Source organism: Vidua chalybeata, chromosome 19 (assembly GCF_026979565.1).
Source record: "Vidua chalybeata isolate OUT-0048 chromosome 19, bVidCha1 merged haplotype, whole genome shotgun sequence".
NCBI lineage: Eukaryota > Metazoa > Chordata > Aves > Passeriformes > Viduidae > Vidua > Vidua chalybeata.
The window spans coordinates 10936447-10963513 of record NC_071548.1 but is presented as its reverse complement, the minus strand read 5'-3'; the positions used below and the strand labels follow the sequence as shown (position 1 = coordinate 10963513).

Here is a 27067-nt window from a genome sequence, read left to right as displayed (position 1 = left end):
CATGTAATACAGAGGCTTGATCTCTATGCTTAATAATGTAAATTACCATGATTGACTGACAGGGTGGAAGTCAGCCTGGCCCTGCTGTTGACACACAGGCTGAGGTCCCAGGCATTTTTCTGTTCTTTGCCATGATTCCTTTTATCACATTCCAGTTAATGCCAACCTTGGGATCTCTGTTTGCCCCATTTGTTGTAGAGCTGTCAGTAAAGAGCTGGAACGTTGTTGGAGGAAGATCCTTGACTCTGCCTACAGCGCTGATGAGCTGTGAGAGCAGAACCAGGTTCTGCAGGAATCAGAGCTCAGTGGGAGCAGAGCTGGGATCCCAGGCACCCCGACTGGCCCACAGTGATTCCTGTGTGGGATGTCCCGCTCGTGCCGCTCGGGCTGGCTCAGAGGGCAGGACAAGTGACAGGAAGGTGGAAAAAAACTGAGAGTAATCAATCAAAATGGTCTGAGATTATCTGAACAACGGAGACAAAAGCCTCAGAAGCCAGAGGAGCTGGAGGACAAGGCTGTGTGCTGCTGCTCCTGCGGGATCTGGGAGGAGACATTGCCCACATTCCAGGCAGATCCTTTGCCCAAGTCTGTTCATTCAGACTCTGCCTTTTGCCCTGTGCTCTGCATTGCAGGGGCTGGAGAAAACAAGCTTACAAAAATACCAGGAAGAATACACTGGAATGTACAGTGAGTTTAAGAGCTTTTGGAATTAGATCAGCTGTTGCTTTTGAACCTGCTCTGTGATATGATGAAATCTCCTAGGGAATTACTTAGGAAGCTTTGCTTTCATATGTTTAATCTTCTGGAAAACCCTGATGATTACAAATAACAGTCATCCATTTGTCTTCATAATTCCATGCTACAGACTATCTTAACTGAGTTACAACAATTGTATGTCCTGGCAACACTTCAAATATATTTTTAAGTTTTTTTTTTTTCTTTTAGATCTTTCTTTCTAAACAATCCAGAGTGGATTAAGTAATTGTATGGCGCTTCATTAAGAAAGGAACCCAACTTTTCAATAGAATTCTTACCAGATTTTTTCCCTCTGAAATTCAGTTGAAATGTATTTTAATAGACAAGTCAGAGACAAAATAAAAATGTTCTCATTTTAATTTGATTCACAAGCAGAGCACATCGTTTTAAATGCATTTAGCAAAGAGAGGGATCTCTGATTCCACAAGGCATTTAAAATGTTTAGATTATGATTCTTTGTGAGAATATAGAAAAGTAGACTTCAGAACCAAACTATAGACTGAGAAATTCAGGTTGGGAATTTGAGAAGAGATCCCAGATGCACACAAGCTTGAGGGAATGGTTCTTATTCTTCCAATAAGTTGCTTTTAAGTATGGGTTGTAGTTACGTAAAAACTGCAAAGAAATCTTTATACACCTTCTACATTCAAAGGGAAAGGCTGACAATGTCATAAATACACCTTTTTATTTAATTGCCTATTTCTGACCAGGTTTGAATGCTTCTGATCTAAATCTAATCACTGGAAATTCTCCCGTCTTGGCTGCTATGTGCTCCGTCCCAGGCTTCTATTAAAGGAGCTCACAGCTCTGTTGCTGTATCATTTGTTAATATAAACTTACTGTGTTGCTACTGGTACTTTTCTATGATGGTTACTCTATGTTATTTATTAGTTAATTAAGTAACAGACAAAGTTCCATTTCCTGCAGATCCAAATTATCCCCTAATCTTCGCTCCATGTTTTCTGGCTTCTAGACACACAATACTGTAAAACAAAAGCAAAAAGCAATAGAGGAGAGTTTACCATCTCCATCTAGTTCTACATTAATTCTTTTGCTGTTGGCTTCTGCAAAGCTGTGGACTAAACCCAAACCACTAAATAGACCAATAACATATATTTCATTTGTAATGTGCCCTCTTATTTTAATGCTGCAGTCTCTTGGTGTTTTATACAAAATTTTGTTGCTTTGCCTTCAGTAATTTCCTCCTCCATTCCCTCTGTATAGATGGAGGGAATACAGAAGAAAATCATTAGAATGAAATTTATATTCCGAAATTGATCTTAACCTTGGAAGAATGAAACAGTAAGACAGGAGTTTTCATGTAGCATTTAGTTTACATTACTGCAATACACTGAAAAAGGCTCACAGTAAAATAACTCTTATCTGAGGAGATATGGGTAGAAATACGAATGAATATTTTTAAGAGGAGAAGAAAACAAAGGAGTAGTCATGAATTTGGATGAGTCTGTTTAAGCTGAAGAGTGCACTGCAGAATATGCCATGGAGAACAAGTTTGCACTGGAAAGACAATGGATTTGATGATCTAATAAGTCTCATACATCTGAACTGTATGATTTCACCCCCAACAGAACCTTGTTCTCTTTGTACTCGCTGTTCCACAGAGCAGTAATTATTGCTAACAATGTGTCTGCTTGCTGGGGCTTTCAATGTGCCAATCGTGGTGCAAATTTATTCAGAATTTAAAATATGCCAAGCACTTCCACAGATGGGATTGTGGAAACAGCAAATTTAGATGTTCTTCAAATATTCAAAATTAGAACTCACCAGGGAGACACAGACAGGCGCCTCCTATTCTGCACCAGAGGCAAGTGGGAAATACTCTGAGAACACCTAAGCAGGTGATCAGCAGCTTTCAGCAAGTGGCTCTTCATGAGTCATGGTTTTTTTCCCACTGCAGAAGGATGTCCCTCAAAATGTTTCACACTTCTCTCTGGATGGGGGTCCATGCTTTATCCAAATAAACAGTCAGATCCTGGAAAAGTGAGATGTGCTTTCACAGTGATATTTTTTGTTTTGTCTTTCTTTTCATATCACAGCAAATATCTGAAGAATTAACTCCATTTTTCAAAGTATTTCTGCTGTTTCTCTTACAACAACATTAAACAGCACAGACATTGCATAAACCAAAACCAAACCCAAACAGTGTTAAATGCCCATTGCTTTCAAATCCAGATATGAATAACAACTGCCAGTACATTATAAAGTCCTGCATGTCCCTGATTGCCATCTCTTGGTGTCCCCTCCAAACCTGCTACAGGCACACAGCTGTTCACAGCTGTTACACAGAACTCATGGCTTTCAATGCTCATGGGAAAATATTTCCTTGGTTTACAAGGCCATGCATGAGAGAAGGGAAGACATTTTGTCAAAATCATCAAAGTGGAAAAGAATGCAATGTATAAAAATTTAACAATATTTTCTTAGAACATTGGGACAATTTTATAAAATTCTTCTGTTGGAGAGCTGGCCCAGAGATGCTGGCAGGCACACAACAGGTCTCAGCTTTGACATGAAGTGAACAAGAGTTTAACACCTCTTTCTTGGACTCCAGATTACTAGGGAGCAAAGGTAACTGTGGAAGCTCTGAGGAATACATGAGTGGAAGTTGTTGTGATGGAGAAAAAACATCCAAGCAACAGCAGATGCATTTAATGTGATATACAGAAAGATGAGGGTTAACCTGGTCTCCTTAAAGCTTTTCCTTAGGTTACACTGGTGATGCTGGGATGTCAGTGTCAGCCAGTGCACCAATTATTCACTTCTTAGAAGCTTAAGCTACATGTGGTAAGAAATTCAGAAATTACAACACCCAAAAATGTTGACTGATGATTCAAATGCCTTCTTGGGTTTTTGAGACCACTTGTAAAATTCCCATCCTTTCTAAACATTAAGAGTGTGCAGGGCTGGTTCAAGCTTGCCTCAGAGCAAAAGAGCTTTATCTTGTCTGAGTTTGCAGCGAGTAAGGAAATTGTCTGCTGCTGTGTATCACTAAGTTAATGAAAACACCATCAAAGGGTTGCATTTGAGCATCTTTCTAAATGTTGTCTTTTGAAAGGAATGTAATGGGCACTGACTGAAATTTAGTACTGTGGTTCAAGAAACAAAAGTTTTTCATGAGACACTAACTGAAATTTAAGAGCTGGGTTGGCTTTGCTTCTTTTTCCCATTTCAGAAAGTTCTAAATTACAAAATGCTGGTCGCAAGCAATCGGTTTCCAGAAGCCTGAAGCATCTTTTCCATTCATCAAACAAGTTTGTGAAGACTCTGAAAAGGTTTGTCATTCCTTCTCTATTCGAGGCATTCTGAATTTTGGCAGTTGCTGTTCTGTATTAGAGAAAAGCACCTCAGAAATATGTGTGAATATGCCACTACTGATGAGACAACAATTGGTCAGAATTAATTGATAAAATCAGAGATGTGTAAGACTGGTGCAGCTGACAGGAAAAGAATGCTCTAGCTTCTACTGAAATCAACAGAATTTTTCCTTGTTACTTTTGGAAGTGGATTCAAATTGTTACAGAGTGAAATATTCTATGCAAACCCAAAGTGCAGCGACTGAGCTGTTTGAAAGCACTGCCTCTGTTGCTGCTCATTAATGAAAGGACAACATTTATTCATTCATAGTATAAAGCACAGAGCTCAGATAACAGTTGAATAGTCCACTGGCAACACACATAGAACTCTGACGTCCCCAGCTGGGTTTGCAGCCCACTGTGACCCAACTCTCAGCCCTGATTATTTGTTTTAGCAAATGGAAGTTGCTTATTCTGGATTATTTCTTCTTTCATTGCCAGGAGTTTTCAATTTGCATTTTCTTCTTTGTATTTTGGTAAGATTTTGATTCTTTCAGAAGAGCTGTCCAGAGTCTTTAAATTCCCTGCAGTAACCACTTAACATATGTAACTAATTGTGGGGGTAAATATTGAAAGGAATTATCTCTATAAACAGGTTTGCAGATATGTTGGCCAAATTACACTCAATTATACCAATGTAAATCCATAATAACCCACCTGATTTCAATTGAGTTACTTCAGATTTTCTCTGAAGTAAAGGAAGGCAGAACTAAGCACATTGATGATAAGTTTTAGTAAAATTTCTGATTTCTAAAAGGCGTGAGGCCTCCATTGTGTACTGTGTACTCGGGCAAAATTCTCACTGAAACTGATGTCAGTGGCTCGCACAGATTCATAATCTCTTAGATTCATGTAGTCTCACATCATCTAAAGTGATAAACTTCCCAAATATTTTTCAGAATTCAATGACTGAAGATGCATGACCTTGTATTACACAGAAGTTTAGACCAGATGATCCACTTTGTCTCATCAGAACTTAACATCTATGATTCTTTGACTAAATTTGGCATGGATGTGAATCGACATGAAAGGTGTTTGATAGTGTTTCCTTCTCTCTTTAGGGGACTCTACTTATCTGTTATACTTTTTTACAAAGACAATTTGTTAGTAACCAATGAAGATCAAATCCCAATTGTGGAAATCGATGACTCTCACAGTAGTTCAGTTATGCAGGATTTCCTGTGGTTCACAAAGGTAATGGGAGTCTAATTTCATCTATTGCTTCTGCAAATTTGTTGCTAGCAATGCATAGGCCTTAGCTCACCACTCTGAATGTATGAAATAATGTCAGTAAAAACCTGAATGATGAAATGCTTTATCACTCATGTGAAAGGCAACTTTCCCAAACCAGTCACGTGGATTAAATCCTGACTGGGCCACTGACAGTGATACAATTAACTCTTAAGGTATGATCCTAGATGAGTGATTGCTATGTGGGTACTTACAGGTTTTATGGACATTTAGAGCAAGAGCCTAAAGAAATAACCAGGGGTTTTAAATTTGGTATTGTGGTTGTGCCATCACTCAGGTTGTCTCACGCTACTTTTTTTATACCACAAAGAACAGTAAATCAGTTTTGCACAATAGTCCAAAACCAATTGAAATGGTTTCATGATGTTTACAGAATACCTCCTGTGTAAGTCAGTATCTGTGCCATGTTTATCCAGTCAGCTGATTGCCATCTGCAGAAACACAAAATGTGCAATATCTATTGATTTTTCAAGTCCAAATTGCATTTTAGTATCACTTCTGCTTTTGCAAATGCTGAGAACAAGAACTGGTTGAAGTGGATCTGTTTTTGCAGTTGTCTTGCATGTGGGATGACATCAGGTGGCTGAGGCAGAACATGGCTGTGTCCGTGTCCTCATCCACAGCACTCCAGGCCAGGCAGAAGATGCTTTCAGCAGCAGCACAGCTACAGGTGGGTGCCATGGCATATTTCTGGCTGTTAGCTCAGTGATCTGCAAGGGACAGAGCTGCCAGCTGTCCCTAGGACTGTTCTTTGGAGCAGCATTCTCATCTCCAGTGAAATGAGGCACTGAGCCTCTCCTGCCAGGAAGGAAGGAGTTATATTAGAAGTAAAGACTAGGAATAACAAAGAAAAGAAACAATAGGAAGAAAGAACAGACAACAAAACAAAAAAAAAGAAAAAAAAAAGGAAAAAAAAAGAAAAAAAAAGAAGAAGAAGAAGAAACAAACAGATATGAACCAGTAAATAATGATCAGGCAGAGAAGCCTATGAGTTTGCAGATTGGGAATTCAAAGTTATAATCCTGATATTTGCTGCTCAAAAGCTTCTTATAGGCCTATTAATTATTAATCTCTTAATGAAGCATTTAAGGTCTGTTCTATTCCAACCTCTGCTACAGATGCAACCTGAGTGTTACTGAACAGGTCACTTAAATCCTTCTGTGTCTCAGTTCACTACTTGTTATGCAAACAGAAATTACACTTTCTCCAGCAGAACATTTGTACCTTTATTGTAAAGCTTTGAAGCTGGGTTAAGTTGGGTTTCACGACAATGTGAAATCTCTAGATGGCAGGCAGACACTTTCATTAAAATAGTTACTTTTGTGGGAAAATACATTTTCAAAAAGCTGTGTGCATGGTTCTTATGGAAAAAGTATATACAGGCCTCACTTTCTTCTACCTTTTGTTGAAGTCACCAAAACTTCCCAGAAAATCTGTGGTGCACTCCTGGCATTACTGCAGATCCTCATTGCTGGACACTGTGCTGGCCACACGTCCCCCCAGGGGCTGTGTCAGCACAATGACATGGTGTGCAGCAGCTGGGAGAGGCACGCACTGTGGGGCCACTGCTAACAATATACACAGGGGTTCGTTTTACACCTTTTGGTGAGCATGCTGTGCAGGAGAGCAGCCTTCCTGGGCAACACCTGTCTGCACTGATTTCCCCAGCGTGCCCCGAAAAGCCAGCCTGCTGCACCTTTATTGGAGGACCACCTATGTTAAGCAGCAGCTGCTTGTCAGTCCTTTGAGCTGTCACTATAGCAAGTTTTCACTCTATCTGCTGAATATTCCCCCAACAAGCTGGGCTTGGCTCAGCTCAGGTGGCACACATTTAGCTCAGCTCCATCTCCCCTGTGCAGATCCCCTGGAACAAAGAACTGCCCAGGGAGATACCCGACAGCCCCAGGGCACCGTGGTTTTATTGGCTACCAGAGATGCAAAGTGTAGAGCTTGAAACACAGAGGCACAGCAAATATGCCCATGTGATGTACTCCCTGCTGAAGTTTTACCAAATTTATTGCCCTAAATGCCTGTTCTGTTTGCTTGGTCCCTGAGGAGCACAGGGATTGTCACCCAGCTGCCAACGGTGTGTGGCCTAGTGGGATCCGCCAGAGGAAGGCTCTCAATAAAATTTATATGGTTGAAAACTTTTTATTGAGGCAGCTAATAGACTGATTCTGCAGGAATTTAGGACAGAATGTAAAAGATAGTGATGACACAGCTGCTCAGGGACTGGATCAGTAGACTCAGAGACAACAGGGACTGCAACTTTGCCTGTTGTTACCACCAGACAACTAAAGCAAACAAAGCACAAGTGATGGTGTAACAAGCTAAGCAGACACAAAACTTTTTTAGGGCATGAATCAGTCCCATATTGATTTTAGTAGGTCCCCCATTCCCTGTGCTGGAATGTCATTCACAACATAGTGACAATAAAGAACTGTTTGTTTATATCTGGGCACATTCACGTGCTGCAGTGATTAATATGACAATTAGATGGCTAAGGACTACTGCCAGGATCTGGAGACACAGGGATTAGCACAAAATGTACACTCAAGACACCCAGAGCCAGTCAGAAAAGGAGACAAACCCCAAAAGGCAGAACAGTTAAAAAAGGCAGAGGCGATGGGCTACATAGACACCAACAGTCTGCCCTGGAAAGAGATGCACAAAGCTGAAAGAGACAACTTATACTGCCCAAACCCAGGCACTCTGCTGACTACTGAGAGTTTATGAACAATTTAACAATGCTAAAGTTGATAAGTATATATTGCCTGCTAAGTGCAGATAATTAATTTCTGTATAATTTATCAGTTTACAGTGTCATTAATTTAATGTACAGTACTTCCCCAAAGATACAATGTGCTTCATTGTGAAGTCAAGTTTTCCTTTTACACTACCCTTTTCCCTATCCAGCTTACTGTAGATCTCTTGAAAAATCACAAAGTAATGAGCATATTTTAAATGTTATGCATTTTTCTTTACAACATCTGGGAATCTCTTCAGTGGCTGGTCACTGGATTGAGTGTGTTTGCACCTATAAGCAGATGCCTTACTATGTGAGGAAAGGGATTTTAACCAAAATATGTATTTTATATGGAGTCTTTTAAAATTACTTTTCTTTAATCCTCACATATTTTCCCGGAGAGCTTTGCCTTGGTAGTTTTGTGAGTTTCTGCCTGTTTTGTCTAGCACATTCTTGGTATCTGAAGTAAAAGGATTCATGTCTCTTCAAGTCCTGTGCTTCACAAACACACTCCACAGTTTAGCTCCAGAATTATTTACATTCAGCACAAACATGAGTGTCTCTTGCTTTTGTTGCTGAAAATAATCTGAATAATTTTTAAATGGAGAACAGAGAATGGAGATTATAGTTACTGAAGATAGCAAAAAAATATTTAAAGTGTCTGTTATGAGTGATTTGGGAAAAAAGGAAGAATTTGATATGATTTCTGACATTTGGTTGTGGGAAGGTTCAGATAAGCATCCAGCTCTTAAGCAAGTTCAAATCAAAGGAATCACTAGCACACCAACGGGTGATTTCAAAAATCGCATCCTTAATCTTTACATGACTGGGCAAAACTAGGAAGTTTGGCCCAAATAAGTGAATTTCTTTACAGTAAATAGGTGAATGAATTTGCCTTTTACAAAGGCATTGGGTCATAATAGTCTTTCTGAGGTTCTCCATTACACGTTGGAGTAAACACTGCTGGACCAAATGCCTCATAGGATCCACAACTCAATCTACAAACACAACCTAAGGGAAAACATTTCCTTTTGTCACTAAATGATATGACTGTAAGGCAAGGGTTTGAGAAACACAATGTGTCTCATACTCAGTGAAGCCAATAGGACTGATGTCAATGAGCACAAAGTTACATTTCAAACGATATTCTCCTGATATGTGATAAATAACTTTCATTTTGTATTTGTTTTCTAGAATTTGCTGGGAACTCACAATTTAGGCAGAGTTTTTTATGAGCCAATCAAGGATCGACATGGCAATATGCTGATAGTTACTGTAAGAGAAGTGGAGAGTCTGTACTCATTTTTTAATGGCAAATGGATGCAGGTATCCAAACTACAAAGCCAGAGGAAATCCCTTTCAACTCCAGAGGAGCCAACAGCATTAGACATCTTGCTTATAACAATCCAGGTAGTGCTTTGCTTCTCTTACTCTGTGTTATTTGCTTTTGTAAAGCCTGTGCCAGAGCCCTGATTTTTGGAAGCGTCTTGCAGAATTTTAGGCCTTAGTCCAGTGCCCAATAAAATTAATGGCAAGGCTCCCATTGAGAGCAAAGACTTATATTACTTCCAGTGGATCTGGGATCAGATCCTTCATATGCAAAATATCAATGAGATTCTGAAGAAATTACTTCAAAGTCCTAGCAGAGAATAGTAGTTTCTATCAATTTTGGGAAACCAAGCTATGGAATTTTGTAGCAAGGGATATAAAAAAGCTTTAAAGTTCTCTGGGATGTTCTTAAGCACCTATACAGACACTTAGAATTTCTACACTCTGTAAGGTTTTTCCATCCAACCTTGAAAAATAAATCTAGGTTTTAAACTTTACTGTTCTACTTAATAAGCTTGTTCTGTGGGGTTCAGGGTTCCTTGGAGCCTGGTATAGCTGCTAAGGAATCCTTTACTGAGCATAACCCTCCTTTAATTTCTGCATCACATGCTCCTAGACTTGCAATTAGAAAAATGCCAAGGTAAGGACTGATCTGAGAAGCTGCTTGGCACACTCAGCTCAGTTACCATCCCTGAGAGCCGTGAGGGTTCAGCCCTTCAAGAATTATCTCTGAACACATATTAAACAGAGACAGTTCATATTAAGATTAATACATGTTTTCTGTAGGTAACAGCAGCCAATCTCCCCAAAACTGTTGCACAGTTACCCAAAATACAAGCCAAATCATTGTCTTAGTCCCTTCTTTAGCATTGTCCCTGAGATGCTGGCTGCTGTGCTTAATTTTTGAATTAGAGCATTTTCTTAGGCACAGACTCTGCTTTTCATACCGGGAAGTGTCAGGCAATCAAAATATATGTTACCAGGTTTTAGGAATGTTAAAAAATTTCCAAAAGACAATAAAACTTACCTGATCTATGCTAGATTTAATGTATTACAATGTGTTAAAGGTGCAGAAAATTGTCAATCTGGGCAAAAGTTTTATATTAGGAAAAGCAAACTACAGTCCTGATCAGATTTCCGCAGAGATCCTAGTGGAAAAAATGTTCCCCTAATGGTTTACACATTCCTATCTAATGCCCACCCTTTCTTCTATTACTTGTTTAATCATCGAGTGGGTATTTTGTTCATGAAGTGCTTGTGAAAATGAGGGTCTAATTGCACTGGTCAGAGCCAAGCATAGCACTGGCAGATAATTTGATGGTTCCAAGAGTAAAGGCATAGGGCCAGGTGTCTTAATCCTCACCCACTGCAGGAGTACACATTTCTCAGGATGGATGGCAGCAGACATCATTTTTCAGGTAGTTTTGGAGAACTGCTATACATAGCCTAAAAAGGTCTCCTGGCCTCAGCAAATTCACCATCAATACTAATTTCTTCTAAGCTCTATTTGTTGATAAAGATATTTGTTCAGAAAATGCTGCCACTTGTTCAGTTTTGCAAACTACCAACCCCCAGGCTGACAGAGATCTTCCTGTTCACAGCAGGTGATACAGAGCAGTTTTTGGAGAGATGTGGGCTGGGATCTCCTTGGGGACAGTCCTGGCTCCTGCAGCCCCTCTCTCCCAGTTCTTCCCCAGTGCTGCTCTGCTCCCTCTGTGTAGTCACGAACCAAACCTGAACCAGGGAACTGCTCAGCTGAAAAACAACTGCTCCTTTTCCCAAGTTGTTTTTCAGAGGAATCAGTTCCCTGACCCGGCTCGCAACTGAAATGATCAGACGAGAGGCAGACGTGGGGGTTATTTAAGCCAGTTTAAACACCACAGTTGCAGAAGATTGAAACCTCAGGTTGTCAGAGCCAATTCCTGCATGACACAGAGACCTTGGAGATCCTGTGTATGGCTTTAAGTGAGAAGTTGTCCAAGTGTACCCAAACTACCAGAGATTATTCATATGCTTAAGCATGTGCTTAAATGCTTTTTGAATTGGGAACAACGGCTGTAAAAACATTTGTTGCTTTTTGCTCCCAAACTCTTCTGCTTATGTGGAAAAAAATATGAGATTTTTATGTAGGACTGTTTCCCTTAAAACAGGACATACTTTCCTATCACAAACGAAGTCAGCAGCGCCTCCCTCCCGGCTTGTATCTGGGTTACCTTAAACTCTGCAGCTCTGTGGATCAGATCAAAGTGCTTGTGTTGCAGAAGCTGCCCAATGTCCTGTGTCACGTCAAAATCCGAGACAACAGCAATGTCTCCAAGTAAGTGAATGTATAGATATACTTATACAGAGAGAGAGAGAGAACAGTTGTTTTAAGTTTGGAACAATTGATCTAATGTTAATGCCAAGGCAATTCTGCCATTGCAAAATTGTAGGTGGCAGCATGGTTTGGCTCTGGTGTGTGGCAGAAGGGTTTGGCTCCAGTGTTTGCCATCCCAGAGAGCCCTGCTGAGCTAAACAGGTGCACCTGAGTTTTCCCAGCTGTCTGAAGACCTATCCAGAATACATGGATAGGGGCCCATTGGTTTCTAAGGATGGTATTCCATGGTTATTCAAGTTCTGCACAGGGGCAATGTTCAGAAGATTGTAGCCTGCAGCCCTGACTCAGCCTTCAGTGGATTCAGTGCCACCCTTTCTGTGGATTTTCACTGACTATGGGTGTTGATGTGGGGAATTTTTCTGTTTATTCTCTTGTGCGATGTCTGTTTTTTTCACTCTAAACCACAGCAAACACACAGCAATTGAAAACCATATTTATAAATGCAACTAGCCAGCAAACTTCTGTGCTCTGGGAAAGCCATTTTCCCCTTGTCCACTGCTTTCCTTATCCACTGGCAAGGGCCCTGTTTGTACTGCCTGGTCCTTGCCTAGTGGGAAACACATTTTATTGACCATTTTCTGGAGCTTTTTGATCCTGATTCATTTCAGCAGTCAGCTGAGAATTTTGCATGAGGAAAAAAGAACTGGATATGTACATAGACAACAAGGATATCCAGAATGTAGTAGTGAATACTAACAACAGTGTTGGAAGAAATATAAAGGCTAAGGCTTCAGAGTTTATAGCAATCCCTGACTCTCCAAGTTTAAGATCGGATCTTTATTTGGGAACAGATTACACCACAACTATTACTTGTCTTGTAGTGGGGTTTCCTGTACATTTTTCTTTTAATGTTTGATGCTGGCTGCTATTCAAAACTGAATACTGGGCAGGGTGAATTAGGGATTGGATCCAGAACTATCATTTCCATGTTTATCAGGTCTCAGATAGAGACACATGGAGGAAAGCAGGAAGTTCTTTGGCTGCAGTCAGTAGAAGCTAGTCCTGCACAGAGATCAAACTTCCTGCTAATTGTAGCAATTTCAAATGCATGTTTTTTAAAACATTGTGGTAGATAGGGAATGAAGAATGTGAAAGAGAAAACCTGAAATGAGAAGCCTTACTGAAATATTTCAAAGGCAGTTGGACTTCCAGAGGAATGTTCAGCCTGATGTACATGTGCTAGGAAAATAAAGCTTTTCAAAGCTCAATCAAGATTGCACAAGTTTAGAATGTTTTGGTATATGAGGATTAAACTATCAACAGATCCCAAATGCACATGCACTGAATTCCTGCTTGTGCATTGAACTGTTGTTATATTTCTAATTTTAACTTGACTCAACATACAGAGATGAGTGGGAATGGATCCAAACACTTTCTGGCTCAGAATCCGTGGAAAGTATGGATCATACTTCAGACTGCCCTACTCAATTGTTCTTGTATGAGCTCCAGACAGCAGTGAAAGCTCTCCTCAAACAGATCAATCTACCTCTGCATCAGGTATTTGCCTTTGTGGGATTTATCACCTTTTTAAAACCCCATTCTTAAGAATGCAATGAAAAGCTACAAACTGTGTCACTGAAAAGTAGGGATTCAGTGTCAGGGTTGCAAGAAAAGCAAAGCAGAGAAGTTTTGTATTCCATTATTCTAAGGGGGAACATCTTCAGTAAAACAGTTCTTGTCCTGGACATGTGAACATTCAAGGATTAAGAGGCAAAATTCATCTGCCTGTTATTTTTTTCATCTTTTAGCTTATTTGTGCAACTTCAGGCAGGTCCAAAGAAGAACTTTTGCATGAAAATAGTAGTTTTGAGCACCTTTACGAGGCTGACAAACAAAAAGAGGCATTTTTGCAGACAAACACAGCAAGTGACTGTTTTCTGGGAGGCTTCGAGTGAGGCTGTAGGAAAGGCCCACTAAAGACACAGCATTTTGCTGTTCTTTTGCACGCAGATGAATGTATCCCTTCTAAAACACAAAGTCCCAGACCTCCAGATTTCTGTGGGTGAGGAGAGGTGTCTGGCTTCTGGCTTTACATTTAGGTACAAGAAATGCATATGTGAATAAATAAAGTCAGGGAGAATAATCTATGATGTGAAAGATCCATCAAAAAATAAGCTAAGAAGTTTGTTTCTTGTTTACATGAATTCCATTTTATTTTGGTCTGCAAAGGTAAAGAGGTCTTAAAGTAGAAGTATATCATCTTTATATTCACTTCAAGATATGTTTGTCCAGCTAGAAAGATGTGGTCTTAAAATAAATTAATCTGGTTCTACATTTCTTGATTTTGAAAGGTTTAGGCTTTGCTTTTAAAAAGGAATCCATCAGTGCTTCACCTTCTAGCCAGGGAAGAGCCAAGTAAGACTCAAGTAAATCCAAAATTAAGACAGATGGTGTGCTGCCTTGTGGTCAGTCACTCTAATTCAATAGGGCTCTGTACAGGTCTCCATGTTACTGCATTTGCTTAGAGGCTATATCTTTTGTGCAACTTTTTTTTTTCTTATAGACTTAGGGACTAAAATATTGAAATCACTGTGCAGTATGTTCCTGAGGCTGCAGCTCAGCCAAACATCTGAGCTCATCCATTGTGCCTGAGAGATAGACATCAACATGACCTTGCAGTTAAACACAGATACAAATGGTCTCATGGCTCAGCACCAAACTTTTATGCTAATGAATTGCATTTTTAATTCCATGGATTTATTTATGTATTTTTATTATTTTTGTCGTAACCAGGAACAGGGACAGTGGCACTGGGGCACAGCCAGGGCAGAAGGCAATGCTGCACACAGCAGCTCTGAGCAGCCTCAGGCCACTTCTGCCTGGGCCATTTTCTCTTGCTGCAGCACTTGTTAAACCTTTTCAGTGCTGTGTTGAGGGAGAGCTGCATATTTCTTTTAACCAACCCTAAATTGAATCTTAAAGGTTTTTAATTGAATCCATTTTCATGTTTTCACATAATTATGCAATCATAATCTTGAAAAGCACATGGCATGTGATCATTTTCTGCCTAATAAGAAACATAAATGTTGTTTTCAGGGGGGTTGTGCCTGTGTGTGTTGTTTTAATGTGGAACATTGCAGCTTTAAATCTTTATTTTATGTAGTGACATGAACCCACATTTAGCCACCACCGCCCCCCCCCCCCCCCGCCCCAAATATTTACGTTTTATAAAAATTCCAAGCTTGATGTTGTGCAAATTTTCTTTAATGTTTTATATCATTTGGGGTGTTGTTTATATAAGTGCCATGTTGTAATTCTCTCCTATTCCTTCCCCCGCGCGTGTCCCTGTACAGGCTAAGCACTTCCGTCTGTACACACAGGAGGTGTTGGAACTGGGTCACAATGTCTCCTTTCTTCTCCTGCTCCCCGCCTCAGACGACGTCTGCACTGCCCCAGGACAGAATAATCCTTACACCCCACACTCAGGATTTCTTAACCTCCCTCTTCAGATGTTTGAACTTGGTATAGTAGCTTGCTTCACCTAGAAATATTAACCCAGTCTCCTTATAATAAAATCACAAAGTTGTATCTGTTTTCCCCCTTGTCCCAGTGGAGAGTCAATAAATCACATGATGGCTTTGGCAACAACACTCCCTATAACGGTGTACAAGTTACAGAGGGAGCAGGGCGGTTAAAGCATGCACTGTAACCATCGTTATTGAAATGCAAAGCAGAGAGCAAGGCCCACAGTTATCCACTATGTGTCTGTAAGCTTCTTTGCAGGATGATGTTCTTTAAAACACAGAACCAAGAGAAATTGCACATGACACAGCAAGGCTAGAGTGTGACAGGAGATGAAAAAAAAACATCTCTCTAAGTTGTCACAAGGATAATTGCTGATTCTGTAATGGGGATTTATGCAGATCCTGATTACAGATGGTCCTACTCAAGGTCTGACTCCTTCACAGCTTTGTGAAAGGTCTGAACAGATTTTCCCATGTGAGGGGCATCTTTTTCCCTTTGATACCTGGAAAAATGCAGGAGACTGTCCTATTGCTGTGGTGCAGCAAAAGCCTGTTGTGAAAAATGCCACAGCATTGGACTAGGATCTCTTTCTTTGGAGAGCACATCTTGTGCTGTAGCAGATTCAGCTCTCTTCTTCCACTGCACTGCTGACTGGGCAAGAATTCCCCAAAACAGAGTTTTCCAGCTGTTTCACCGAAGGCATAAGATGCTTTAGCTTCAAGGTCCTCTATTTCTCAATCCTTCTTCTTTGGTCCACAGAGAAAAGAAAAGGTTCCACATAAAAACAACTCATAAAGACTTAATAGTTCTTTTTAGAAAGAATATTAAAATGCTGGGGCTGCTGAGTCTTACGCATCAGTCTGCTCGGTTTCCTTCTGGCCTGTAAAACTGGGGATCTTTCTTTCCTCTGCCTTCAAGAAGAGAGAAAGATATGAGCCAAAACTGATCGAGTCAGTACACCAGGAGCCACTGCAGGAAAGGCCTTAGTGGCAACTGTGTCCCTAGTGATGTCCCTCTCAGATGTTGTGGCACCATTACCTCCCTATCTCCTGTGTATCAGTGCCAAGTGCTGCTCAAATCATTTATGTAGGAGATTACATATTGGAGTGTCTTGCCTTGCCTGTGTTTCTGCAGTCACAACTCATCCATGACCTACCATCACCCAGCAACACAAATCTCATTTGGATCAGGCAGGGATACAGCACTGGATTTATGCCACATCAGCCACAGCACACTGTGGTGCTGTGACAGCTCTGGGGGTTTCTGCTGCCTCTGGGAGGACAGATGCCAGCTGAGCTGCCATACAATTATGAGTGGAACAGCCACACAATACATGGTGTAGTCTGCCAAGGAAAAAGTTACCCCTTCAAAGGAAAGCTAATGTAAGAGTTAACTCAGTGCTTTGGGTAACATGGCCATGGCTGCAGTGCCCTAAAGCCAGATTTTTATCTTCTGATGTGCCACCCTGAAGCCTGTTGGCCTCTGAGTATGGAGCACACCATTTCTCCTGGTGAGAGGGGCCTGCTGCCTTGCTATGCAAGTTAATGCACAGAGCATATTAATCTCTGATGCAATTAATCTCCTCACTAGAGGTTGTGCAGACTATTTGATTCTCATTAGGTGGAACACAGGCCAGGGGCAGGAGTGCCTCTCATTTCAGGGACACAGCCTGCATGGGTCTGACAAATCAATAGAGCCTGCACGGGATGCTGTGGTACCACAAATGTGCAACAGAGCCATCTCCCAAAAGGCATTCCTGTGGTGCAGCCCTCTCTGTTCTGCAAGGTTGCTGTAGTGGGAAAGCAGTTCACGGTGGAGAAAACAGTATGGAAAGCTTAATTTTACTTTTGAGTATTTTTTAAAGTAAGCAATCCCCTGGCCAAAGGCAGATGACATTTCAATATGACTTATTATATATGTATCCCTGATGTTCTATAAAGTGACTGTGATTCACATCTCAAATATTAGAAGCTTCCATTCCCCATTAGCTGGTGGCTACCAACTATATAATTGCATAACCACAAAAGACTACGTTGAAGTAACATTTGTTAAAGTAACATTAAAGGGTCTGACTTAAAACCACAAAGGCTCGAAACTTCAGCACTGGAGCCGAAACCGCAGCTGTAATTCACTCAAGAGTCCACCACATATGGCATATGTACTGGAAGACCACACACTATTCACACTGGATCCCTGCAATATCTAGACATTGCTGAAACCAGAAGGTAGAATTCATTCTTTCACTCTTTTTTGTGAGATTTCTGTGTTCAGATTAGGCCTTTATTGTTAATGCTAAAAATGTTTCTGTGATTGGATCTCAGCTGAACAAATTCTTCTCAATTATTCTAACCATGTTGTTTGTAAGGGATAAGTAGACATAAGACACTGTTTTCATTTCTTTTTTTAAATATTTTTGATGAGAAGAATATATGCATTTTACACCTGGAACACCCTGAAAAATGCCCAGTCCAGGAGAGCAGCAGCAGTAAATCTGACTGGCACTCGCTGCTCTAACAAGATCATGCTGTATGTTTGCATTTACTGCAGCACCAATGAATGGGAAAGTATTTCTGAAAACTTGCTCTCCCTCAGCAAGTTTCAGTACGTCTGCACTGCCATTTGGAGAGGTAACTGCTCAGTTTTGCCTGAACAGTTGCAGGTTCTGGAATAATGTAGCTTTAACACACCAGGTAAATTAACATTTGCAAAGCTCCATGGCACTGTAGCTATTCTGTTTCTGTTACCTCTGGTAAAGAGGATAGCTCTGTGCTGCTCCAAAGTCAAATTACACAAAGCAAGAGGTCATGTCTGAACTTTCTGTGTTACCCTTCTGCAGGAGAGTTCAGAGGATGATGTGTAGTAACACCTAAAAGAGTTTTAATTATTTCCCCCAAACTGTGATATCAGTGCAATGCTTTTCCTGCTGAGTCATTTACATTGAAGTTCCTGATTTAAGCCAGCATAGCCCAAGAGAAAGTTATCAGCCTTCAAAATTATTTTTTTAATTGTTTCATTCTGAAATACTCAATTAAAAAAAATTAAATATGAGTTTCATTTTCCATCCTTGCCACTATTTTCTTGATAAAAGAGATGATGAGCTATAAAAGCCTCAGAAATAGCCTTTCTGATTAAAGCTATCAAGGGCAAGATAGCCTCTGGAGCTGCATAGTAAGGACCTGATTATCCCTTTACTTGGATGCAATTAGAAATGACTCTTGAAATCAGTGAAGATACAGAGTAAATCCGGTATAAATGAAAGGAGAACTGAAGCCTGTATTATTCATTTCTAGCTTAAAGAAACCCATCCAGAGTTAGTTACTATATTTAATAAAATTTGCGTTCTGAAAGCTAAGGATTTCATATTTCATAACCAGAATGTAACAATTTTCCTTTGCGCTTGGTCTTTTCACAGCTCATTTTTGCTGTTACAAGGAAAAATTTATAAGCCTGTATTGCCGCCTTTCTGCTGTCATAGAGCTGGACTCTCTGAAAACCCAGCAGTCCCTGAGGGAAGCAATTTCAGACAGTGAAGTCGCTGCAGCCAAACAAAGACACCAGCAAGTTATAGACTACATACAGGTAATAGTCTGTTTCTGACTATTCCAAGGAGATTTTAAGGTGGCTTTCTTAAAAATTGCATGGGGCTGTAATTTGAAATCTAAATGGAGAATTATTCACAGACATCATAAAAAGAGCAGTTGTATCAAAAGTGCAATTCTGTTTTTATGAAATTCAAACCCAGAACATGCTTTCCTTAGTTGTTGCTTTTATAGAAGGATTTTTATGGGTAAAATCAAATGACAGTTATACTAGACTGTTATAAAGAAATGTGTCAGTCTGCTTGTAAAACTCCCTCCCATCTAATGTGAGGTAAGCTAGCACCATGTCTGGGCATTCGTTTGTGTAAGAGTTTTTCTTTGTCTGTATGAACTGGGGACATTTTTCACCACGATAATGTGGCAATTAAAAAAAATTGAAATGAAAATTCAGACTAGGTTGTGGAGACAATCTCCACCAACGATATCACACTCAGGAACACAGCTCTGCATTTCAGATGTCAAGCTGACCCCAAAAGCAGCTGTGAGCCTGGCCAGCACCATGCAGTGGCACTGCTTCAGTCCTCCAGTGAAGGAGGATCACCAGTGTTACCATAATCATCCAATTTGCTTATTCGCTGTCCTTCATCCTGATTTTCCTCTACTGCTCCCAAATCAAGACTTTACCTACTCAACTCAGGGCTCTTTGAACAGCAACTCCATTGTTCAGCACAGCAAAGCCTGTCCTTTTGCAAATGATTTTGACAACTGGTTATTTATAGATAAAGTTCATTACTTTTGCAGAGTATATCTATGGGCATGGTTGACCTGTCTTTCTACAAGAGAGATGCAAATAACTTTATAGCTCTATATTCTTAATATTCAAGGTATCTTCTGCTGGAATAGGGGCCAAGACACCATTTATCCCATTGACAAGATGTCTGGCCCCCCATAGTTATGAACAAAAGGATAATATTTCTGTTTCTCTTTGTTCTGCATGCAGACCCCCTTTGCCTTGTCCACTTGGAGCTTTTGGCAACCTGCAGCAGGGTAGAGAGGGAAGATCCATTGTACTTCCACTCTCAGACACCTCCCATTCTCACACTCAGAAAATCTATCTTTCTTGCAGTCTGTAGGAGAATTTGGAAAATTTTCATCCTTCACACCAAACCCAAGCATTTTTATATTAACATGCAGGTACTGTATAGACAGTTCTGTGTTCCTCTTCTCCGAAGTGTTTGAGTCACATATCTATGCTGGGAAAATATGGGAGAACATTTTAAACCTCAGTGTTTTGTGCTGAATTATTGTGACAGTGTATTAGGCTTGTCAGGTTTCCTCTCAAATGAAAACCAGATGTATTCCACCTATTGGCAAAAATATCTCTGCCTACCACATACCACAATCTTCAGTGGTGACCACGAAACCGCAAGAGCATTTGTGTGATCCCAGATCTAAGACAGTGTTGAAGTCACTACACAAACCAAACATTGTAAAGACCAAGGGAGTCTATATAAATGCAGTTCTGAAAAGGAGTCAGAGGGCAACTGAAAAGTAAAAATTATTGAAAAAAACCCCAACCAGAATGTAAGGTACTTGGAGTACCCCAACCAGAATGTTACAGAGAAAGGAAAGAAATCTACAGACACTTAAATTAAAACTGAAGTTAAACTGTTATTTATATCATGTAATGCTTCAAATGTTCCTAAATTGCAAAAGAACCACTGTTCATTACAATGTCCTGCAGAACAGCACCAGGGGGAAAACCAACAGGATTTGCATTTTAATAAACTGCATGCAGGATGGTTCTTGTTTGGGGTTGAGGGAGGATCACAGAAAGGATGTATAAAATCTCTAAAATCAAATAGGTGAGATGTTTGCTAACTGGAATTCTCTTCATGGAGCTACACTGAAGTCTTGAAATTATGCAGGATTATGAATTAATCTCTGAACCATTTGCTATTCTTATTGATGTATATTCTTAGCTCAAATTAACTCAGTGGCCAGACTTGCACTGACATCATTGGAGTCGGTATTTCACCTTTACATAAAAATGGCCATACTAGGTCAAAACCAAGATCCAGCTGCCCAGCTATCCTGCCTCCAACACAGCTCATCAGGAGCTACCCCAGCAAATCTGACATCTACAGTATCCCTTGGGAGTAAATATCACACTTCGAATATGTATTTTGTGAAGCATCTCCAGCTAAACGAAGTCATCTTCAAATATCAGTCTGCAGGCTGTCTGACCCCTCTGGCACTCCCTGATCCCTCTGGCACCCCCCTAGCAGACAATTGTCACTGCACAGAGTACCCCTCACTTTTGCCTCTCCTGACCCAGGACTGACCCAAGACTATCACTGCATTCTTGCAGAATGTAGCTTGTGTAACTGCAAATCAGCTTCCCTCAAACACTGCAATATTAATAGGAAGGCTCACTTGAAATTCAGAACCTTCTGAAGGAAAAGTACAAGGCATATTCTGGAAAGGACACTGCAGCAGGAGGGTATTTACTCACAGCTACTGTCATTTGATGGTTGCAACATTTGCTCAGCCATCAAAGATCTTGAATGTCTTGAAGACGATGTTAAAAATGTTGAAAGTGTTCCATTATCAAAACACTCTTCAGACCCACATTAAACAGCATCTTTCTTCTCTGCAGAGATACTTAAACCTACATCCTGCTATTGGTTTAGGCACTTGTCTCTTATTGCCATCAAAAGGCATGTCTTAGAACTGCTTTTGTGTAGATTTATACTTTTAAAATGAATGCAGACTAAAATGGTAAGGGAGAGACTGCAGTTTGGCTCATAGCTGTGCTTCTGCCCTCCATTTATGTATCTGCACATAAGTCTCATAAAAGTCTCACTTTTATTCCAGTACAGAATCAAACCAACTTCCAGGTTGATCATATTTTTACTCCATCAAAATACAATTTTCATTTTCTTTCCAGGTCAAACTTTAGGTCTGGATTCACCCCTCCTAAAAATACACATTCTTAATTGAGGTACCTCTCAACCAAAATCATTTCAGACCTCCTCAATCTGAATGTTCTTTTGGGGGATCATGCTGCTCTCTCTTGGCAGTGACTACAGACTTACTTGGGCACTTGAAAAAGTACATACTTAAGCAGAATTAATACTCAACTGTATTTTGTCACAATTGTTCTCTTCACAGCAAATTGATGAGATCTGGAGGGACATGAGATGGATCACAGAAGCACTGCAGTATGCAAGATACAAGCAGCCAGCAGCAGGCCTGCCCATAAGGAAGCTTGTGGATCTTTCAGAAGAACACTCTCAAAAGAAAATGAGCTCCACCTCTTCACATCTAGATTGTCTTCCTTCACCTCCCCCCTCTCCTGAGCCTAGAATCCAGAGGAGAAAAGCTGTGAGTGGTAAGAGAACTTTTCTTTGTTCACCAAGCACTCTTTGAACTCATTTTTAATTATACCAGTTCTTGTATGTCTTTTCATAAAAGGAGTAAATTTTTCCCGTACCTGTCAAGGTATTTTAACAATCACTTTACCAATCATTATTTTAACGATCATTTTACCATCATCACTCAGTATACTAAGATCCTTCTATGATCTTTAGAATCATTTCTTACTTTCAGCTACTCAGAATAATTGCTCATCAGCAGCCAACTTTGTCACCTAACTGTTCAGATCATTTAATGAACAGGTTGGAAGGGACAAGTGCTATCACTGGCTTCTCCACAATGTCCAGATTTCCAGTAAAACCCATCCATGGTGAAAGCTGACTGCTTCATTTTTTGCCTACACCAACAATCTGCTCTTTTATATGGAGGGAGCTTTCTTTTTGTCCCAATTACAGCTGCAGAGCCTATGGTAAAGAACATTATCAAAAGCTCTTCAGAGCTCTGACGATGGCTTTGTATTAACTGTGCACACATTCAGAGTTTTGCTAGACTGATGAGACATGAGTTGTTAGCGAAAGCTATTGACCCATTCTCATCACTCATGTATCTATTATTCTTCCCCACAGTTTTCATTAATTTGATAGAATCTAACTCAAATTTTTCCACAGTTTTCATTTGCCATCTTCTATTTCTCAGGTATTACAGCCATTTTCTTTCCAGGCTTTCAGTGTTCCTCTGTTTTGCAGCAATTATTTCTCATGCCCCTCTTGCTTTGTTTCAATAGAGCAAAATTTAGTGCCAATAGTCCAATTAACTGCTATTTTCACACACCTCTCAGAGTTTTCAGTGTTTTAGAGAAGCATTTTGAATTAGACAAATTACACAAATAAGTACCCACCTCACTGACCATTATTACTTCACTGCATAGCCAGAAAATTAAACTGATGAAAGAAATGGATCACAGAAAATAAAGATGAGGCAAATGAAACAGCAACACCCATTTTGCTAACGGAATAAGGACTTTGGAGGAAAAAATAAACCATCATTCTGCAGAGCTGTCTTTAAGCAACAAGTAAATGAAACAGTAAGAAACAAAAGCTACAGATGCTACATTAAACAACTGCCATGATCATTACAGTAATAATAATTTGGGGGGTTTTCAAATTGGCAGTTTTATACAGTTAAGGAAAATTAATAAATCTCTTCTGATTAGATTTCATGAGGTTAAAAGAAAAGAAACCTGAAGAGGCTGGTGCTCTGCTTTACTCCATTATATAGTGGTGTTCCTTCTCAGTACCCCTCCCTGAGCTGTTTTTCTCCTGTATTCCAGACCATGAATACCGAATAATCTTTGGCTCTGGTACAGTGCAAACTGCAGTTTTATCTTGTCCTGCACACCCTGGATTCATTAGCACTGGGCTCTGTGGCAATTTACACAAGCTCCAAGTGAACAGTCAGCACTGTATAAAATCCATGTTTAATTCCTGGAATTTAAGATAAACTATTCAGGGCAATGGAGCATCAATCTATTCTATCACACATGCCACTATACATTATCTTATTGATCCTTCTGAAGCCAAAAGACAGCAGCAATTTCAGTGCCAGTGTGAGATTTGGTGCACAAATTCGCATTTCAATTCTGTGTGTCTGTTTTGGATTTGAACACACAATGCACCTGATGACAAAAAGGGCAGTTTTTATTTATCAGCCTCCATGTTGTGCCTTGAGCCTCTTTCCACTCTTATAGTTGCACACTGCTCACCATTACAGAGATATAAATCTAGAGTAACTTAACTGACAACTTTAATAAAAACAGAACCTGGATTAGAGATTTTCTCTCTCACAAATCTCCATGTCTATAAAACTTAGTGAAAGCAAGATAAAAGAAAACAGATCCTCTCAGAACTTAATCCCAATTAAAATTCAATTTTTTCCCGTCTTTAACCTAATAAATTAATTATTTCTGATTTTCCTAATTCTGCCACCACCTGTCTAACATATCTGTGGCTCCTCCCTGACAAATCCTCCCTGACTGCCTTTGCTGTCACCTCGGCTTGTGGCAATTTCACAGAGGAAACACACATACATTTCCAGCACTGGAGATTTAAAATTAGGACAAAAAACACATAAATGACAATTAAGCCATGTCTCTGCTGAGCTTGTCTTGTGAGTGTTAACCAGTCCTCCTTGCAGACTCCCAGCCCTGCTCAGATGAAGAAGGCTGCTCCGAGGTGTTCCTCCCAACTGACAGCGACTACGACTCCAGCGATGCCTTGAGCCCAAGGGAATTAGACCTGATTTACTCCTCGTCCCAGGACATCTCCCAGCAGGCTGGCAGCGGCCTGGGTGGCAGTGCACCCAACGTACTCCAAGCCCACGACATGAAGCCCTGCCTGGCGCTGAGGGAAGGCCTGACAGAGTGTGGTGCATTGGACACCAGTGCTGAATGTTGCACAGAGCAGATGAGCAGTCTGACAATGTCAGGGCTTACACCGAAAAGCACGGACAAGTCCTCCAGCTCCAAGCAGCCATTGGGCTTTTTAGGGAAAAAAAAGTTGGGGAAACACCAGCATTACAACTACTTCAGCTGGCAGCACCGCTGGCTGCGCGTGCACAGTGAGACTCAGGCGGGCTCTCTGTCAGAAGGTATCTACACCCAGCATCTCATGAGATCTCCAGATTTGTCTCAAGAACCTACCTCCAGCGAGCAGGTGACGATTGCCCTCGATGGGTCTCGGAGCACTTTCGTACCTCATGCATCCAGCCTTCCAGAGGATGAGAAAGGCAAGTATGAGGAAGCAAGGCAGGATGTCCATAGGATACATGTGCAGCCTTATGAAACAACATTTCTGGATGAAGAGGGTGAGTCCTGGGCAATGAGCACGGAGTCTGTAGAACACACGGATGTGCACAATGCTATGCAACAGATCACGGGGCCAGAGGAGCAGTCAGATTCTGCTGTCCCAGAAGTTTTCAGCAGCACTCTTTAACCCCAGAATCCTGCACTGCTTCACTGCTTCCCATCACTCTACATGAGATATGAGCATTGTGATCATAAAGGCCATATTTTCAAAACCACTGGTAAAAATCCAGCTGCTGAAATGGCAATTTGTGCCACTCTAAAGAATCTTAATCTTTTGACTTCATCACAAGATTTCTGGTCTCACAGAGGTATCATCTGTCATGAAGTGAGCATTATGATTACTGACATCTGCAGGTTTGCAGGTAGAGTCATAACGGTCACCATATAACAATGTGCAATTGAGTAATCAGGTTTTGCAGGTCTCTTCATGTCCATGTTTCTTTGAGCATGCAAAATTTTAAGCATGAGTGGTTCTGCCTGCAAGTTATCAGAAGTTGTAACATCCTTGGTGTCCTTACGTTAGGACTGTGTCCTAAAAGTCTATTAACCTGTTTCCCACCACCTCCTGCAATTTTTTCTACTTTTCAGCTTTTCTTGAATGATTTTAGGTTGGATATAGCTGAAATACTAACTGGTTTAGTAACACGATAACCCAGAGTTTCTAGCCACCTAAAGAAATCAAAATTCTTTCAAGATCTAGAAAATGTAATCAACACCATCTCTGAATGCTGTCAGACCCTGACATAATTATCACAATTGTTTTTTCAGGAGCTTAAATTTCAAATTATTTAAGTAGCAAGTTATTTTAAAAGCTCAGGAGATGAACCTTTGAGGTCAAGAACAGGCAGAATGAGGCCAGGTTCTAGACAAATAATATGCAGGGTGTATGCGAGATTGAAGCAAAGTTTTTCTTTTCTTCTCCCCACAAAACAAAAGCACATTTTGTTGTGCTGGCATCACTCTCACACATCCATTTTTCACACATCCTTCTGTTTTATTCCTGAATATTCACCATAAACTCCAGGGGTATTTGATCACTATGTCTGAAGCTGAGATACTCTGGCAATTCAGATTAGGGAAACTTGGCGTGCAGTTTGAGTGTAAGATTTTTCTTCTTTGGGCCCCAAATAAATACTAATGTGATAAGGAGCTTGGGATCTTACTGTATTGTGTACAAGCAAATTACAGTGTGTCAGGATTTTGTCCCTTGCAACCACAATAAGTACTACAGAAGATGATCTCAAAAATGAAATCTATATTAATAAGAACCGTAACACTGGAGTTACTAAGAAATGAACTAATGTGTAGAGAAACCCCAGCTGTTGCACAAGCTTTAATTTTCTTAAACAGTTCTTGAAGTTTAATTTTATAGGCCACATTCCTGCTGGTTAAATTCCCTCACTCCATGTTTGTGTAGCCTTCTACCTTTCAGTTTTCCAGCCTCCAGGTGGATACATTCTAAGGCCCCCAATAAAGAGATTTGAGTTAAATAGTTGAGTTTACAAGTCCTTGAGGTAAAGGTAAGGATTTGGGCCCATGATCTGTGGTCCTTATTAAAATAGCACTTCCATAACCCCAGTGTTATTAAAATCCCTGCGAACTCAATCCATAAATTCAAAAATAAATGTTATTCACTATTTTATGCTTGCTCAGTATGTGGAAACCAAGAAGAGTCTTTGCAGTGATAGGAAGGGCAAAAATTTTCTATAAGGCAATTACATTTGTAACGTCTCTTTTTGGGAGCAGGAAGTTAACTTTTTGCACCAAAAGTACTCATTCATTACCTGATCCAAAGTGAGGATGGAAAGACTTCCATTCACTCCCACAGAGTTTGGATGAGACCCACACTGAAAATTCCTGTGGGTGAGAAGATGCAGGGGGAGCAGCAGTGTCAGTGCCCATCTGCAGCTAGAAGGGCACACATGGTATGGAACTGGGGATGGGGAATGCCTGACTCACCACAGAGACAAGCAGAGATGTCTGACTGTC

General features: G+C 40.4%; 1 protein-coding gene across 1 annotated transcript in view; it reads left to right on the top strand.

Moving 5' to 3' along the window:
* ANKFN1 (ankyrin repeat and fibronectin type III domain containing 1) overlaps positions 1-25205 on the top strand; it is a 60170-nt gene extending 34965 nt beyond the window's left edge. Inside the window, exons 8-17 of the mRNA XM_053960490.1 lie at positions 3950-4049; positions 5192-5324; positions 5935-6051; positions 9322-9537; positions 11607-11773; positions 13180-13330; positions 15127-15295; positions 18711-18877; positions 22012-22231; positions 24409-25205. Coding sequence (XP_053816465.1) covers positions 3950-4049; positions 5192-5324; positions 5935-6051; positions 9322-9537; positions 11607-11773; positions 13180-13330; positions 15127-15295; positions 18711-18877; positions 22012-22231; positions 24409-25205 — 2237 coding nt within the window. The remainder of the gene's footprint in view (positions 1-3949; positions 4050-5191; positions 5325-5934; positions 6052-9321; positions 9538-11606; positions 11774-13179; positions 13331-15126; positions 15296-18710; positions 18878-22011; positions 22232-24408) is intronic.
* Positions 25206-27067: the final 1862 nt, after the last annotated feature.